Source organism: Centrocercus urophasianus, unplaced genomic scaffold (genome assembly GCF_019232065.1).
Source record: "Centrocercus urophasianus isolate 14NV4802_14NV808 unplaced genomic scaffold, USGS_Curo_1.0 seq_22, whole genome shotgun sequence".
Taxonomy (NCBI): domain Eukaryota; kingdom Metazoa; phylum Chordata; class Aves; order Galliformes; family Phasianidae; genus Centrocercus; species Centrocercus urophasianus.
Genome location: NW_024884778.1, coordinates 385,093 through 401,877, shown reverse-complemented (window position 1 = coordinate 401,877; position 16,785 = coordinate 385,093). Strand labels below are relative to the sequence as shown.

General features: G+C 47.6%; 1 protein-coding gene across 1 annotated transcript; it reads left to right on the top strand.

Moving 5' to 3' along the window:
- The first annotated feature begins 6 nt into the window (after positions 1-6).
- On the top strand, positions 7-16,628 carry LOC122162813 (cullin-associated NEDD8-dissociated protein 1-like). Its single transcript, XM_042823491.1, has 15 exons — positions 7-66; positions 1,878-2,021; positions 2,816-2,970; positions 3,824-3,947; positions 4,596-4,852; positions 5,410-5,515; positions 6,200-6,348; positions 8,619-8,911; positions 9,559-9,700; positions 10,829-12,337; positions 12,754-12,849; positions 13,554-13,723; positions 13,831-13,995; positions 14,929-15,036; positions 15,212-16,628. Exons 1-15 carry the CDS (start codon positions 41-43, stop codon positions 15,437-15,439), a joined length of 3,672 nt encoding a protein of 1,223 aa, XP_042679425.1. The 5' UTR covers positions 7-40; the 3' UTR covers positions 15,440-16,628.
- Positions 16,629-16,785: the final 157 nt, after the last annotated feature.

Below are 16,785 nucleotides of genomic sequence, written 5' to 3'. Positions count from 1 at the left end.
GGCCAGCGTGTCGTACCATATCTCCAGCCTGCTGGAGAAGATGACCTCCACCGACAAGGACTTCAGGTGCGGGCCGGAGCGCCTCGTTTGCCCGGGGCGGGCCGTCCCGCCGCCGGGCTGCGGCCGTTTGGAGGGGGTGGCGGCCGAGATGCCGGGCTGCGGCACCCTGCCTCCTGGGCAGGGCGAGAAGGGCCGCTTTTGCTCGTCGTCGATGTCAGTAGAGAGGGAAAAGAATCTCTGTAGGCGCGGGACTGGCGGCTCGGTGCCCGGGCTGCGCTACGGGACGCGTCCGATCCGTTACAGCCGGCACCTATGTGTGACAGGTGTCCCGGGCAGCCCGCGCCGTCCGCCGCCGTTCGGCAGGTTCCGCCCGTGCCCGTTACCCGCCTCGCGGAGCCCGCAGCGGGCAGCGGCGGCCCCGAGCTACGCGCATCCCGCCGGCCGGTGGCCATACTTGGTCATGCTCGCACTGCGCGGGCACGGGAGCGCGGGTGCAGCCCGGAGGCTCTTCCGGACCCGGCGCCCTGCGGTTCTGGGTTTCTCTTTGGGGTTCTGGCCGGCTGCACGATGCCGCGTGTGCTGGGCTGCTGCCCCGGGGAAGGCTTGCGCGTGGGATGCGGCCCCGCACCGCGGGCAGCGTTTGTTCCTTAATGCTGAATGACATACATCGGAGCCGGACTCAAAATGGAGGTGTCATCGATGAACGAGAAAGGGGAGCTCCTGCTCGGCTCCGTTTGGACACCCGTCCCTGTGCCCAGATGTAATAACCGTTGCTCAGGGCCTCAGTCTGCTGTATATTTCCTGCTCCCAGGAGAGCAGATAGTTACAGAACTTTTCACTGTGCATTTTGATGTTGTCTCTGTAGGAAATTACATTGGCTGACAGTCAGAGATCTTGTTTTTCTCCTAAACTGAAGTGAGAAGTACTTGCGTGGTTTTGCTCATGGGAGAGAAAAGTGCAATCAGAAATATCATTTGTGCCAAATACTGTCCTATGTTTTTAAGGAAATGCAAATAAATTTGATTGGGTGGTGGATATGGAATGAAGAGCAGAGGAGTGTTCCTTAATAAAGGGACAGCAGAGCATCAGAAGGCATGGAACGCTCAGGGCTGCTTCAGAGCAGCAGTAAATATTGATACCTTTTCTCTATAATGGAAGAAAAAGCTCTGCCAGGGGTCTGAGTGAGGAGAGGGCGGCCAACGCAGCGGCCAGGACCTGTACCAGCCCCAGGGAGCAGGGGGGTGTGAGAAGGGCGAGGTTGGGCTGAACAGTGCAGCTCTAAATATAGCTGGGGGAATTTTCAAGGTAGAGAGGATCTTTTGATAAGGTACAGAGGGACTTTTTTTAAGGTACAGAAGAAGTTTAAAGGTCTGGTGTGGAGCCATGATTTTATTTTCCATTTTTGAGCTAGGCCTTCCCTGTGTGTGGGACCGTGCTGGAGATGTCAGAAGGAACACAGCCAGGCGCATTCTCAGTCCCCATGCTTGGGTTCCTAGGTCTGATAGTTGGTGAAAAACCACTCGTGTTTTTTCCAGCGTACTTAACTGTGTTCATTTAGGCACTGAGAAAATGCACAGTGGGTCCCATCCCACAGCGCCAGTTTCAGTTGTGCCTTACCCCATCCTCGTCAAATATTTTTAGAAGAGAATGTCTGTAACATTTTCAGAGACTTTCTAGCCAGAGCCTTTTCACCAGCTGCCTCACTCTGAGTTTTCTTCTTGTCAGAAAGTATCAGTTCTGTGTCTTTTTCATTAGGGTGTAAAGGATGGTAGGTTAGTCTTTGAAAATCTGTTTTTGTACAAGGACTTATTGTCAAGAGGAGGAAATCCGTTTGTGTCTGTGTATCAGCCAGTCCTCTTCTGCCACATTTCTTTCAGATTTATGGCCACCAATGACCTGATGATGGAACTGCAAAAAGATTCTATAAAACTAGATGAAGACAGTGAGAAAAAAGTTGTGAAAATGCTTTTGAAATTGCTGGAAGACAAAAATGGGGAAGTACAGAACCTCGCTGTCAAATGGTAAGAGCTGTGTCAGAAGCTCCCGTATTCACTGGCAGTTACAAGGCTGTCACAGAGCCTTCTGAGTGTTGGAGTGCAGCCTGCTCCTGCTGCATTGGCACCCTGCTCCAGCCTCCCCTCCTGGGGGCTTTCCCTCGCCTGCTGCACACACGAGTTTCTTTACCTGTTGGGATCCAGGCAGGGTGATGCCTTTGTTGAAGCAGTAGGTGACTTCAGAAGTAGTTGAGTTCTTACCAAATTGTGAGGCAGCATGCCTGAGATTTCATTTCTTTAGAGAGAAGCTCAGTTTAAAGTTTTGGGACATCAAGCTCCTCTCCTTTAGAAAGGTTTGAAGTCCAGTGCTGAGTTTCCCAGTGTCCCTGTCGTTGTTACAGATGGTATTAAGCTGATGGCAGGTTCAGCCCTCTTTGTGGACATATGGTTCCTGCTTTACATTTTTCAACTAATTAGCTATAATTGCAAACAAATGCTGTCAAATACTTTATGCACAATTTTGAGTACAAACTCACAAGCAGGAAACACAGGTTGTTAAAAGTTGTGATAGTGGTAGTAATAATAGTAATAACAACAAAAAGTGCAGAGTGGAGGGAGCAGACTCCCCATAGCAGTTCTGAGCCTTGGCTAAGGAGGAGGCTTTCACACATGTGGCAGAGGGCAATAGATAGTTAATAGCGTGTAAAAACCATTTGGCATTTGTTCTAGGAAGACACTCTCTTATGGCTGATTTTGTTTCAAAACTGACTTGGGAAAGCAGTCCTCTTCATGTTCATTCTCATCTGGTTGTCCTTCTGCAGCCTGGGCCCACTGGTTGGCAAAGTGAAGGAGTACCAGGTGGAAACCATTGTGGATACACTGTGCACAAACATGTTATCGGACAAGGAGCAGCTGCGGGACATCTCCAGCATTGGGCTGAAAACAGTCATCTGTGAGTTGCCTCCGGCTTCTACAGGTAAAACATTTGTCCCTGCCTGATAGATTGAGGCAAAAGGGAATCATCGCCTTTGGGAAGCAGGAAAATGGGTGGTCAGAGCCTGAACATTATAAATTCCTTATTCACTAGCTGGAGGACAAGAAATGAAGGAAGAAGGAAAGGTAGTTCAAGCTGAAATACTGCTATGGGTAGAGATGAGGTGACATGAGATCTCTTGAGCTGGTCACTGTGAGGATACTCGCATCTGAAACTGCATCTGAGAGAAATCCACTTACGTTTCTGCAGTCCTAAGGCATTCAGTGCGAGCTGAGATCCAGCTGCTCAGGACATACCTGGCATTCACAGAGATGTAAGTTTCCTCTGCAGCCATTCCGTGTATCTGCTGCTCCTTTATGGCAGGTTGCCACAGCAGTGCTGTGCCTGTGTTAGAGGCTGAGAGGAGACTGAGGATTAGTTTGCAAATTGCTAAATTTCATCACAGAGCTGATGAAACAGGGCTGTTTCTGCTATGATTGCTCTCCCTATACAGAAAACACTGATGTGTTGGATCCGAATATTTTCAAGTTAAAACAAGTGAAAAAGAAACTGTCAGAAAACTCCCCCCAGCTCTGCTCCATGAGTTCCATGGCAGGGGCTGCCCACTCTGTGCCACCGTTTGGGTAGAAGACTCTCCAAGATGAGGAGCTGCTTTGGGAGCATTAGCAAGCTGTACTGCAGCTGGAGGCTCCTTGCTGCTGGCGATGTCTGTCCTTCACCTCAAACAAAAGCTGGCTGACTGCTGCTCTTGTCATCTCTTCCTGTGGTGAATTGTTATTTTCACTGTAGGATCGAGACCTCTTTTTAAGTGACGGGAAAAATCTCTCTCTTGCAGGTTCCACCATGACAGCAAATGTATGCAAAAAGATCACAGCCCAGCTGACAGGAGCTATTGGAAAGCAGGAGGATGTGTCTGTGCAGCTGGAGGCTCTTGACATCCTGTCAGATATGTTGAACAGGTACCAAAGGATTTCCTTTGGCAGCTGGGTGCAGCAAGGGGCTGCACTGTGTGTGTTTGCTTTTGATTTCTGTATTTCCCTAATCTTACTCTGTGGGCTTAAAACTGAAGGATTTGGGTTGGCTGCCACCGGGGAATATCTCAGCAGAGCAGATTGCCCAGCAGGAATGAGGGGCTGCATGCTGAGCCTGTCTGTGCTGGGCAATAGTGGTAACAGTAGTGATGGATCCCACAGAGGCTCTGCTTAAAAAAAAAAAAAAAAAAAGTAAGGCAAGGGAGGGCAAAGCGGGGGAGTTTATTTTAGCCCTCTGATCTGATTGCACATGCATTTTTTTTCCTGGCTGCCTCTTTCTCTTGTTACATAAGTCAGAGTGACAGTGTCATATGTCAGCTGCATGCAGGAAATTATTGACGAAGCCCCAGGTCATCTAGAAGGACTCAATCAAAATCAAATTACTCCATGATGAAGACAGAAAATCTTTCCCTGTGTTGTACAGTACAAGCCAGTGTTCAAAACCAGGATGCCAAAAACTCCCTTTTGCTCTCCCTTCCCCTTCATAGCTGAAGAGCTTGTATGCTTTTTGCTGGCATAGGAGCTTTTCCTCTGACATGCTGACTTTCAAATTCTGTCTCGTTCTGTTGGTTGCAGGCTGGGGGGAACGCTCTACTCTTTCCATTCTTCCATCCTGAACTGTCTCCTTCCTCAGCTAACGAGCCCCAGGTTGGCAGTACGTAAAAGAGCCATCATTGCTTTGGGTCATCTCGTCCTGACCTGCAGTGGGAGCATCTTCTCAGAGCTTGCAGAGCACCTTATTGCTGAGCTGAAGAAGAATGAGTCTACTTCAACTACCAGGACATACATTCAATGTGTCGCTGGCATCAGTAGGCAGGCTGGACACCGCATAGGTAGGACAAGTGGCTTGAAACAGTACTGGAAACAGGCATGCATTTTTTTTAAGCAGCTCTCCTTCAGTGGTAAAAGAAACGCATTTGGTCTGTTCCTGATGTGTTAGTGGGTTGTGCTTTGGGATTCTCTCTGTGGTCCTAATTTGGCATTGGTCTACACTTGGGAGGAGACACCAAACGAACTCTCTGGCTGCCATTCTATAGTGTACTTCATCTCAAGGTCTTTATCACTACCCTGGTCTGAATTAATGCTTCTGTGAATGATGGCAGTGGATTCACCTTGTTTTAAATAAGAGGAGAAATGTAGGATAGCAAGTCTGAAAGATCTGCCAGAACTGACATTCAGCCCTAGAAGACTTCTAGGTGTAGCTCTTTCTATGACTGAAAGGCCAGGGTCGTCTCTGAAAATCCCTGCAGGGCTGCTTGCTGGTGGGCTGCTGGCTCCTTGCTTGGCTCCCTTGGCCTAAGGGATCCAAGTGGGGGATGCTGTGCCAGGCACGTGAAGGAAGTAGCAGGTGGCTGACATTGTTTACCACTGCTTACTTTGTCTTTCCCAGGAGAACATCTGGAGAAGATAATTCCTCTGATTGTTCGGTACTGTAACGTGGATGATGATGAGTTGAGAGAGTACTGCTTTCAGGCATTTGAGTCTTTTGTGAGAAGGTGTGTGCCCTTGAACAGCTGCACCATCCTTTGCACTGATGTCCTTCTGGTGTAAATATGTCTACTTACAGTGTCCTGGGCTGAGTATCTTCCTACATACATTCCTGTTGGGAAAGATAGTTCACAAATAACTTTTCTTCTTCACATACAGAGTTGGGTGTGATTTATGAGCTGTATTTCCTTAATGTATAAAAGTGTATTTTCTGTATCGGTTTTGCAGAACTAGGAGTTTTTCTTGTCTTTGGAGGATACCTTGAGAAGGAGGTTCCTAGAGCAGGGAGGGAGTGGAAGGCAAGAAGGGGGGTCATATAGAGGAGCTGCTGAGCTGCAGCTTTCCTGACATTCGGTCAGAAGTTCAGGGCTTGTCTTGGAGAAGCAGCCCTGCAGAGCTGCTGAGCTTTTCTCCCATGGGGAGCAGACTGAACCAGGTGTTCACAGCTAGTTTTTTTCCGGGGTGGTTTTTTTTTTTTTTCCTTATAGAAACCAGTGCATTCTCCCTAGGACAATGTGGTATTGCTTCATGCACGGTAAGAAAAGGACTTAACTCATACTAACAAAATGCTTAAACAATCTGGGAAGCATTTTGTGACCCTTTTCAGATGGACTGTATTAGTTGAATATTTAAAATTGCTTATTACTCTTTTTATTAACTCTAACTTCTAGAATTTTTATTTGTCATGATAGGTGCCCAAAAGAAATTGACCCTCACATCCCAAACGTGATGAGTCTGTGTTTGAAGTACATCACCTTTGACCCGAACTACAACTATGACAACGAGGAGGAAGAAGAGGAAGAAAGGATGGAAACTGAGAATGGGGAGGATGAAGAACAAGGTGCCTGCTTGTGGGGATGACTGTGCTTAGCAGAACACTGGTTTACGTTTCTCCCCTTCCTGCTCTCTCACTCTCTGGGATGTTACTTTTCAGATGTGTCTCAAGACAGTGCTCTTGATTTGGTTGTTTTAATTTACTGATGGTAATAACAAGAGCCTCAGATCTCAGCCTGCCTGAGGCAACAGGGAGAACACTGAATCTAGTACTCTGAACTGTCAGAGAGTAGGTGGAGGAAGCATTGCCTTTCTTGTCCCTGCTGACTTAGTAGTAATCTCCTAGAGCATGTACAGGGAGCAGCCATGCTTCGTGCTTGGAAATCCTGAGGAGCAGCTCTGACATCTTGGCTGTTGGAAGCACTTCCTTGTGCTCTCAGAAGTGCCAGTGCTGCTTGCAGCCTGCCAGGCAGACCTCAGGCTGTGGCTCCGAGCAGCTGGTTTGGTGTGTGTGGGTTGTCAGTCGAGGGGAGGTGCCATCTTTGAGCCTTCTGAAGTCTGAGCTTCCACTGGTGGCACCAAGCATTTGAATCAGCTGTAACCAGGTTCCTGGTTCTCTGATAATTTAGCTGCAGTAGATTCACACATGTGCCAGTTAGAATCTCCTCCTGGGATCCTAACAAAATGGTGTTTCTTGAGAAGAAAGATGTTACGAGGAGATCTAACAATTGCAGTTAACGGTTACCTTATGGGTTTCTCACTGCATCTGCTGGGGTGCTGTGCAGTATTGTTTTTGGGTTAGATGATCTCTAGAGGTCCCTTCCAGCCCCTGCAATTCTGTGGTTCTGTGAGCTGCTGTTGAAATGAAAGGCTGCCATTTCAGCGTAACAGTTTCAGTTCAACCCAACTCAGCCTACAGATATTGTAGCCACACCATTGTTATTATTATAAGGCAGCTATTTTTTACTGCTTTGTAGCAGAAAGAAGCAAAGCTACAGTCCTGGACCCTTAAGTAGAAACATTAGAAACATCTCAGTCACCAGTGAAAGCAATCTGATACTGTCTTAAGAGGGGTCTTGTGTTTACTTTCTGAATCTGTTTAGCTCGGTCAGATAGCAGGTGTATGTCTGAGTACTTTCACCTATAGAAAGCATCTTGTAATGTCTCTATTTATAGCTGCATGAAATGTGTGGCAGCTAAGAGCAAAGTTAGAACAGGTTCCCTGAAAGGAGGGCATGTTTGTTTACTTTCATGCTAACCAGGGTAAGATCCTGGCAGGCTTCCTGAAGAGTGTGTTAGTTCTTCTGCCAGTAACATTGTAAATTGTTTGCTATTTTGTGCCATTCAGGGATTGCTAAGACAAGTATTTACGTATTTCTGCCTTTAAAATTTCTGCCTTTGGGCTCCATCAGAAGAGGGGTGGCCAGCAGGGACAGGGAGGTGATTGTCCCCCTCTGCTCTGCTGTTGTGAGGCCCCATCAGGAGAACTGCATCCAAGTGTGGAGCCCCCAGTACAAGAAAGGGAGCTGTTGGAGAGGGTCCAGAGGAGAGGCATGAAGATGATCAGGGGACTGGAGCACCTCCCCTACAAAGACAGGCTGATGGAGCTGGGCTTGTTCAGCCTGGAGAAGAGAAGCTGCGGGGTGACCTCAGTGCAGCCTTCAGTACCTAAAGGGAGTCTGCAGACAGGAGGGGAATCAACTCTGTGAAAGGGTTGATAACTGCAGGACAGGGGGAAATGGTTTGAAGTTGAGGGAGGGGAGATTTAGATTGGACAGATTTAGATTGGACGTCAGGGGGAAACTTTACAGAGAGAGCGGTGAGGTGCTGGAGCAGCTGCCCAGAGAGGCTGTGATGCCCCGTCATCCCTGGAGGTGTTCAAGGCCAGGTTGGATGGGGCCCTGGGCAGCCTGGGATAGTATTAAATGTGGGGGTTGGTGCATGCAGCAGGGGGTTGGAGATTCATGATCCTTGAGGTCCCTTCCAACCCTGGCCGTTCTGTGATTCTGTAAAATCAGAGAATCTCATTTTTCCTTCAAAACAAAAGCCTTCATGCCGGAGCTGACGTGGCTTCCCCAGTAAGTGAAGTAATATTAAGGTTTGTTCTGCCAGCTCTCACGTGAAACAGAAGAATCTGAACTCACATCAGCCCTGGGTCACCCTGCTGTCTCTGGTGACATCTGTAGGGACAGGCTATTCTGGACAATTCTGTATGTGTGAGTTGTTGGCACCTGTTTGTTTAGTCAGCCACAGGGTTAGACTCTGAGATATCAGGTGATGGTCTACTTCTGATTTGCTCCTGACAATGCACCTTGTTTTCCCTTGTCTTCCTTCCAGAAAGTGATGATGAGTACAGTGATGATGATGACATCAGTTGGAAAGTCCGCAGGGCTGCAGCAAAGTGCCTGGAGGCCATTGTCAGCAGCAGGCATGATCTCCTTCAGGACTTCTACAAAACCCTTTCTCCAGTTTTGATAAGCAGATTTAAGGAGAGAGAGGAGAATGTCAAAGCTGACATCTTCAGTGCTTACATCTCCTTGCTGAAGCAAACGCTGCCCGTCCAGAGCTGGCTGCATGCTTCAGACGACTCTGACAAAGATGATGTTTCCCTGACAATGCTTCAGAACCAGGTGTGTGAGGAGATGGTGGGCTGGATGACAGCAGAAAGCAATAAAGAGAAGTAGATAGTGAGCCACTGATGAATGTGCCTAATAGTCAAGCTTGAGAACAAAGCTAGCTGAAGGAGCTTTGGGCAGACCACCAGGAGGTACTGGATCCCAAGGGTTAACAGTTCCCCCTTTTTTTTCAGTTCTTTCTTACTACCCTTCCTGGGAGTGAGAGCTGAGGCAGAGCAAGAGCACTCAGCAGTGTGCAGTTGTTCCCCTGGCCCAGCCTCTGGCGTGTTTTTAGGCTGTACAGGACACACTAGCCTTTGGCTAAAATAATGATCTTGTTGTATTTCTTAAAGCTTTTGTTTCAGGGGACAACACCCGCACCAGAAAGGTTTGCTGGGGATTCTGTTTGTGGAATATGGAAGAATGAAGTCCCCTCCAGCTCACCTGTTTGTGTATTTTTTCTTCACATGCACTGTAATCTTTCCTTTGTCTTGTTTTCTAATGAACAATTCCACTGTTGACTGCTGAATCCTGACGGTTTTCTTGCTGTGCTGTTGGTGCTTCTGGCTCAGCTGAGCAAGCTGCTTTGGTAACAGAGCTCTGTGCTCTGGAAGCTGGGATGACCGATGTGTTTCTTTCTGTTTTGTTTTTCCACACTGCAGGTTCCCAGCATTGTCAAGGCCTTGCACAAGCAGCTCAAAGACAAGAGCATCAAGTCCAGGCAAGGTTGTTTCAGCCTCCTGACAGAGCTGGCCAATGTTCTTCCTGGTTGCCTGGCAGAGCACGTCCCTGCACTAGTGCCTGGTAAAGCTTGTCCATGGTCTGTGGGTTGGCTCTGTTAGTTGGTATCACAGCATGTGTGCTCCTGACCTGTGTGTTCAGGTTTTATTCCTCTGTATTGTCTCTGTTCAGCTTCAAGGCCTGCATGTCAAGTTCTTCTCCACGTTGATACGTTAAGCAGTTCCCAGATCAGTCCTTAGTTCTGTCCACCACTGACAGCCAGGGTAAGAATACCAGTTTCATTTCCACAGTCCCTGGAGGAGGTGTCTTTAAGAGGGCATGTTCCAGCCTCCTTTGAAATTAGCTAAAATTACTTGCTACCCTGCTGAGGTCAGTAACAAGTGACTTTTTCTTTTACAAAATGTAGTGGTAATAACAAAGATATTCATTATGTCTGATAATTTTATATGTTCCCTCACATTTTTCACAGAGCTTTCCTTGCCTGTGAGTTCATGAAGTATCCCAGACTGCTGAAAGGCTTGTAGTACTGAGGGTCTGCTTTGGCTTTTGGAGTGACTGTGTAGTAAATGTATAAAAAGTCTCCTGTCCTTCTTTCTTAGGAATCAGTGCATTGCAGAAAGCTTGTAATCAGAAAGCCAAGCACAACTTCAGGGATAGCAAGCAGTGTTGTGTTTCTGATGAAGTCAGAAAATGGACTTGGAAGTATGTGACATTTAGGAAGGAAGTCTGCTAATGATCCACAGTTATGTTGCTGGCAATACTAACAGAAGTCATAAAAGAAGTCGTAAGACTTCCCACAGAAGAATAAAGGAAAAGCTCAGAAAGGGACATTACAGCTGTGTGGGGTGTCTGCTGAGAATGGAGAATTCCAGCCTTAACATTGTCAGTCCTGGTTGTATTCTGATAACAGTCCCTCCTTAGCTCAGCCCAGGATGACTTTTCTTATTAAGTTTTAAAACGTTTCTGTGGCCAGCTATCTGTGCCTGCTGCAAAGAGTGACTGCTTCTTCCCTGAAAGCAGAAAGACTGCAAAGATCATAGTTCTTTGGAATGGTAAATATAATTTGAGTGCGGAGAGGAAAGAAAACAGATTCAGATTGTGCCCATTTTGAGGGTGTCTTTGGTGGCTTTTTTTCCCAATAGAAACCATCAGTGGAAATAAGCAGCGTTCATTCTTGTCTCTTCTGCACAGGCATTGTTTTCTCCTTGGCCGACAAATCCAACTCCTCCAACATGAGAATCGACGCGCTGTCTTTCCTTTACGTCCTTCTTTGCAACCACCAGCCAGAGGCATTTCATCCTCATATCAAAAGCCTGTTACCTCCAGTTGTGGCCTGTATAGGAGACCCCTTCTATAAGATCACTTCAGAAGCTCTGCTGGTTGCTCAGCAGCTTGTGAAGGTTATCAGGCCTCTGGACAAACCTTGCACTTTTGATGCCAAGCCATATGTGAAGGACCTTTTTCCTGGGACTCTGAAACGATTGAAGGCAGCTGACATTGACCAGGAGGTAAAAGAGCGTGCTATCTCGTGTATGGGACAAATCATTTACAGTCTGGGAGACCATTTAAGCACTGATCTGCAGCCAACGTTGAAGATATTTCTGGAGAGGCTCAAAAATGAAATCACCCGATTGACAGCAGTTAAAGCATTAACGCTCATTGCCAGTTCTCCACTTAAAATAGACTTAAGACCTATCCTAGGGGAAGGCTTCCCCATTCTAGCTTCCTTCTTGAGAAAGAATCAACGCGCCTTGAAACTCAGCACTCTGGCCGCTCTGGATATTCTGGTGAAGAACTACAGTGACAGCCTTAAGCCTGTCATGATAGAGTCTGTTCTTACAGAGCTCCCTGCTTTAATCAGTGAGAATGACATGCACGTTTCCCAGGTGGCGATCGCATTCCTTACTACTTTAGCTAAGGTTTATCCATCCTGCATCTCTAAGATCACTGGTTCAGTTCTTGCTGAAATCTTTCAGCTTGTCCACTCACCTTTGCTTCAAGGAGGGGCTCTGAACGCTATCATTGACTTCTTCCAGGCTCTGGTTCTGACAAAGGCAGCCACTGTGGGCTACTCAGAGCTGCTGAAGCAGCTGACGGCACCCGTGTACTCCTCAGGTCCACCTGGGGCATCGGCAGCGTTACACAAGCAGGCGTATTATTCTGCTGCTAAGTGCGTGGCAGCCCTTTCCTCGGCCTGCCCCAAAGAAGCCCCTGGGACAGTGAACCAGTTTATCCAGGATGTAAAAAGCCCCAAAAGCAGCGCTGCTGTAAAGGTGCTGGCCTTCCTTTCACTGGCAGAGATGGGGCGCAGCACGAACCTCACGAGTGCTCAGAGGGAGCTCAAAACCGTCATCCTGGAAGCATTCGCTTCCCCCAGCGAAGAGGTGAAATCTGCTGCTTCCTATGCACTGGGGAACATCAGTGTTGGAAATCTTAAGGAGTATCTTCCCTTCATGCTGAAAGAGATTGAAAGCCAGCCCAAGAGACAGTACCTCCTGCTGCACTCCTTAAAAGAAGTCATTAGCTCCTCCCCAGCCGACAGCCTCAAGCCCTACGTGGAGGATATTTGGGCTCTGCTTTTTAAGCACTGTGAGTGCTCAGAGGAAGGGACGCGCAACGTGGTGGCCGAGTGCTTGGGGAAGCTGACTCTGGTGAATCCCTCTGAGCTGCTGCCTCGGCTGAAAAAACAGCTGTCATCAGGTAATGAAGAGCAGTGCTGAGATGGAGAGGTGCTTTGTTTAGCTGGAAGCTCCTCTTGTAAAGCACTGGTGGGTACTGCGGGGAGACAGGCAGACCGGAGAGGTGAAAAGGAGACGGGGGATCTTTGCGAGGGGCTCAAAGGAGCCATGCATTGCATGGGCTGTGGGAGGTGGCTCACAGCAGGGACTGGACAAAGACATTGCGCTGGGAGAGGTTGTTCAGACAAATCCTCAGCCCGCTTTTCAATGCATGTCCGCTGAAACTGAGAGCAGAATATCACAGAATCACAGAATTGTAGGGGTTGGAAGGGACCTCCAGAGATCATCGAGTCCAACCCCCAATATGTGCTACAAAGTTAAAGTGATGATTTTGTCTCTTGATCTGTCACTGTTTTCTTCTTTCCATCTTTGTCGCAGGCTCTCCGCATGCCCGCAGTACAGTGGTGACTGCAGTCAAATTCACCATTGCAGACCATCCTCAACCTATTGATGCTCTTCTGAAAGGCTGCATAGGTAAGCTAGTGAAAGTCGCAGGGTGCGTGGGAACAGGTTTTGGCTTTCATTAACAGCTCAGGGATTTTTCACACCTGTGTGAGCCTCACCTAATCCAGTTATTTTTCTGCAGTGCCTCTTTGCTTTTGGCGCTCAGGAGGAGCACTGTCACGTGGGCCCTTGCTAAATGTTGTAATACTCTGCTCTTGGGCATATTGTGTTGGTGGCAGAGATTTTTAGGAAGCATTAACTCCCTCTGCTTTCAAACGTAAGATTCAACCATTATGCAGAAAGGATCTTGTGAAACACAACCCAAATTAAGGCCTTATACCTTGTAGGGAGCCTCTGTCTCAGATCTGTTGTATGGAAGTAGGCCTTCTGCTTCTGAGAAGTCTTATTGGAGCAAAGTAGATCTAAGCAAGAAGAAAGAAAGCCGTCCTTGAATACTGAACCTTCAGATGTGACTTTAAGGGAAGGTCTGTGGTAGCTGGAATCTTGCCATTTATCTTTATGCCCATATGCAAAAAAATATGCACAATTCTTCCACTGAGGATATAGTAATCCTCAATGAAAGTATCTCCAGTGTCCGTTAACCATGCCCCTAAAGTTATTTCACCATAGCTGTATTCCAGCTACATCAAAAATACACTGTAATGTTCCTGTGTCAGTTACAATTGCTTCTTGGTGGACCTGTAAAACACTGCCTGATGTGTTCTCAACCACAGGTAACTTCTTAAAAACCCTTCAGGATTCAGACCTGAATGTTCGACGGGTGGCTTTAGCCATGTTTAATTCTGCTGCTCATAACAAACCTTCTTTAATCCGGGACTTGCTAAACACACTTCTCCCCAGCTTATATAACGAAACGAAGGTCAGAAGAGAACTCATCCGAGAGGTATGTCATCGGTTTGTGCCGAGCGCGGGACGGCAGCAGCTCTGTGTGTGTGAAGCAGTCACGCTGTCTGCTGGTAGGTTACGGCTCTGTTTTTTTTCTTGTTTAAGGTAGAAATGGGGCCATTCAAACACACGGTGGATGATGGCCTTGATGTGAGGAAAGCTGCTTTTGAATGCATGTACACACTGCTGGAAAGCTGCCTTGACCGGCTGGATATCTGTGAGTACCTGAACCATGTGGAGGATGGACTGAAGGATCACTATGATATTCAGGTGGGTAGGTGCTTTGCCAAAACTGCTGTAGGACAGAGAAGTAACTGATGTTACTCAGCTGTCACGGAGTTGACCAGATCAATCTATGGCTGTGACAGGGGGGCAGCAGGCCTCTGCCCTTCCACCCCCACCCCGGTCCCACAAAATGGGAAGGAAGGAAGGAAGGAAGGGAGGAAAAGAACAGCGGCAACAATCTATGGAGGAACACTTGTTTTACTATGATACCAGAATACAAGATAACACAATAGATACAACTTAATTGAAATTGAGACTATTAAATCAGACAAGAGGAGAGAGAGAGTTCCCGGGACTGAGTCAAACCTGAACAGCTTGGAACGGCTGGGAAAGCACCTCCAGCACCCACTGCCAGGCAGCAGGAGAGCGCCACCCCTGGAAGGGCCAGATCCCAGGACTGCTGTAATGTACAGGGATGGGAACCTGGGACTGGGGCAGTGACACTTTAATGCCCCGTGCACTGCAGGATGTTTTGATGTGGAATACTGAAACCCGAAAAAACAAAAAACATAAAACCATGACATCAGCTCTGAGGGAGCCAGGGCACGACTCATAGCTTGATAGGAGCACTGTTTCCTTTTCATTCTGTTTAATCTACCTCCACTTAGAAGGGGTACAGCAGTGGCACAACTGCTGGGTGAACGCAGGTTTTCTCTCAGAAGCTGAACACCCCACAGACCCCTGGCAGCAGGACGCCTGGGACCTGAGTCCAGCTGGGCACCTGTTGTACGTTGGCTGCAAGCAGGTGCATTTCTAATTATGACTCTTAATAAAAACCCCTCGCAGAAGTGCAGAGGAAACCACTGTGGTACAGATGCCATGATGAGAGCACAGCCTTCTGCAGACAGATCCATGCTGAAGCCAGGGCACTGGAGGCTGCAGCGAAGCAGCACATCTTACCTTTCCTCCTTTGTCTAGATGCTGACTTTCATAATGCTGGCCCGGCTGTCCACGCTTTGTCCTAACGCAGTTCTGCAGCGGCTCGAGCGACTGATCGAACCGCTCCGGGCAACCTGCTCCACAAAGGTGAGATCAGTGGGGCGTGCTGGGCGTTCTTGGCCCTCTGCTACTACTTCTGAGCAACCTGCTCCCCACGTCCCTCTGGTTAGAAAACAATCTGCTCGCTCTGCTGATGTGGTCAGTGTTGTGCCAGCATCACCTTTTCTTAATCCCAACTGAAGATTCTGCTTTGGATTTTTAGGTAAAAGCTGGTTCAGTGAAACAGGAGTTTGAAAAGCAGGATGAATTGAAGCGATCGGCAATGAGAGCAGTAGCTGCTCTCCTGACCATCCCTGAAGTAGAGAAAAGTCCAGCGATGGCTGAATTTTCTTCTCACATCAGATCCAGTCCTGAAATGGCATCGCTTTTTGAAAGTATCCAGAAAGACACTGCTTCTCTGCCCTCTGCAGAATCGATGGACATGAGCTAGAGCTCTGCCCTGCACTCCATTGCCTGCCTCCCCACACGTGAGCCAAGGGATGTCACAGGTGGGCAGAGTGAGGATGTCATCAAGCTGCTCTGTGCTGCAGCAGCTGCTTGGCAGCTGGCAAGTGCTAGCAGTAGCTGCTTCTGGCTGCACCTGTGGGCACCAGGCATCTCACTGCATTTTAACGGCACGTGAGATCAAGGAAAGCATTGCCCCCGTGCAGGGAGGAGTAGATGTGTATGCTAAGTTTCAGCAAGCTTTTACAGGGTATGTCAAGCAATGTAGCATGATGCCATGGAAAATGGAAACCATCTCCTGGAGTTTCCCTACTGAAGTGCTAAGTGAAATAGCTTAAAAGTTTGGTTTTTTTTTTTAACCACTGCACACGCACTTTTTACTCCAAATTGCCTGAAGAATGTATTGTTTCACTTAACAACATGGCTGAAATCTGCGTGTCTTTTAAGTAGTGATGTACACCATAAGCACCTTTGTCAAGAAGAGGAAGGAGACTTGCATGAGCAAAGCTGCGCAAGCTGCAGCTGGACTGTTCTTACCAAGACATCCCAGCCTGTCTGCACAGGGCTGGATTCATACAAGGGACAGCTGGGTATTTCCACAGCGTTTCAGCAATACTTTTTCTACTTTTACTGCAGAATACCTCAATAGGCTGCCTTCCAAAAGAGACTGCAGGATTGTAGTACAACACAAATCACTTACTAAGCTTTTCTCTGCATTAAGCAGTTGGCCTCTCTTTGCCTCTTGGAGCAATCAGTGCTTGTACTGAGTGACCACCACCACAGCACCCATCTGCTCCAAATTCTGGTCATTAAATTACACAGCTGCAACACTAATTAGGAGGGAAGCTCATATTGAGTGCTCCAGTATCACAGGTGAATCTCAGTAACCAGAGTTGCTGAAACATACAGTCCACAGTACCTTCTGTCATTTGAAAACCTCTAAAGCAGATGTTTTGTTCTAATGCTGCTTTGCAGAGAAGAAAAGCCTTAAGAGAAAATGTAACAGCAAATCAGAGAACAAGTGCACCATGACACATTTCTTACAGCCATGGAGTTGTAATAAGTTTTCATTTCTCATTTTTGACAGCGGTTGATGTGAAAAATATTTATAGTGCAGTGTTAAAGAATATCCACCTTGTTTGAGTGGTAACTTAAAATAAAAATGTACCTACGAAGCCATGTTCATTCCTGAATTCATTGCTTATCACAGCAACATTACATTGCTAATGCTACTAGGAGCCTACAGAACAAGGGAACATCTGCTTGCACGACCTTTTCTTAGCCTCCACTAAGATGTCAGTTCCCTCCCCTGCAGCATGATCACAAGCAGGG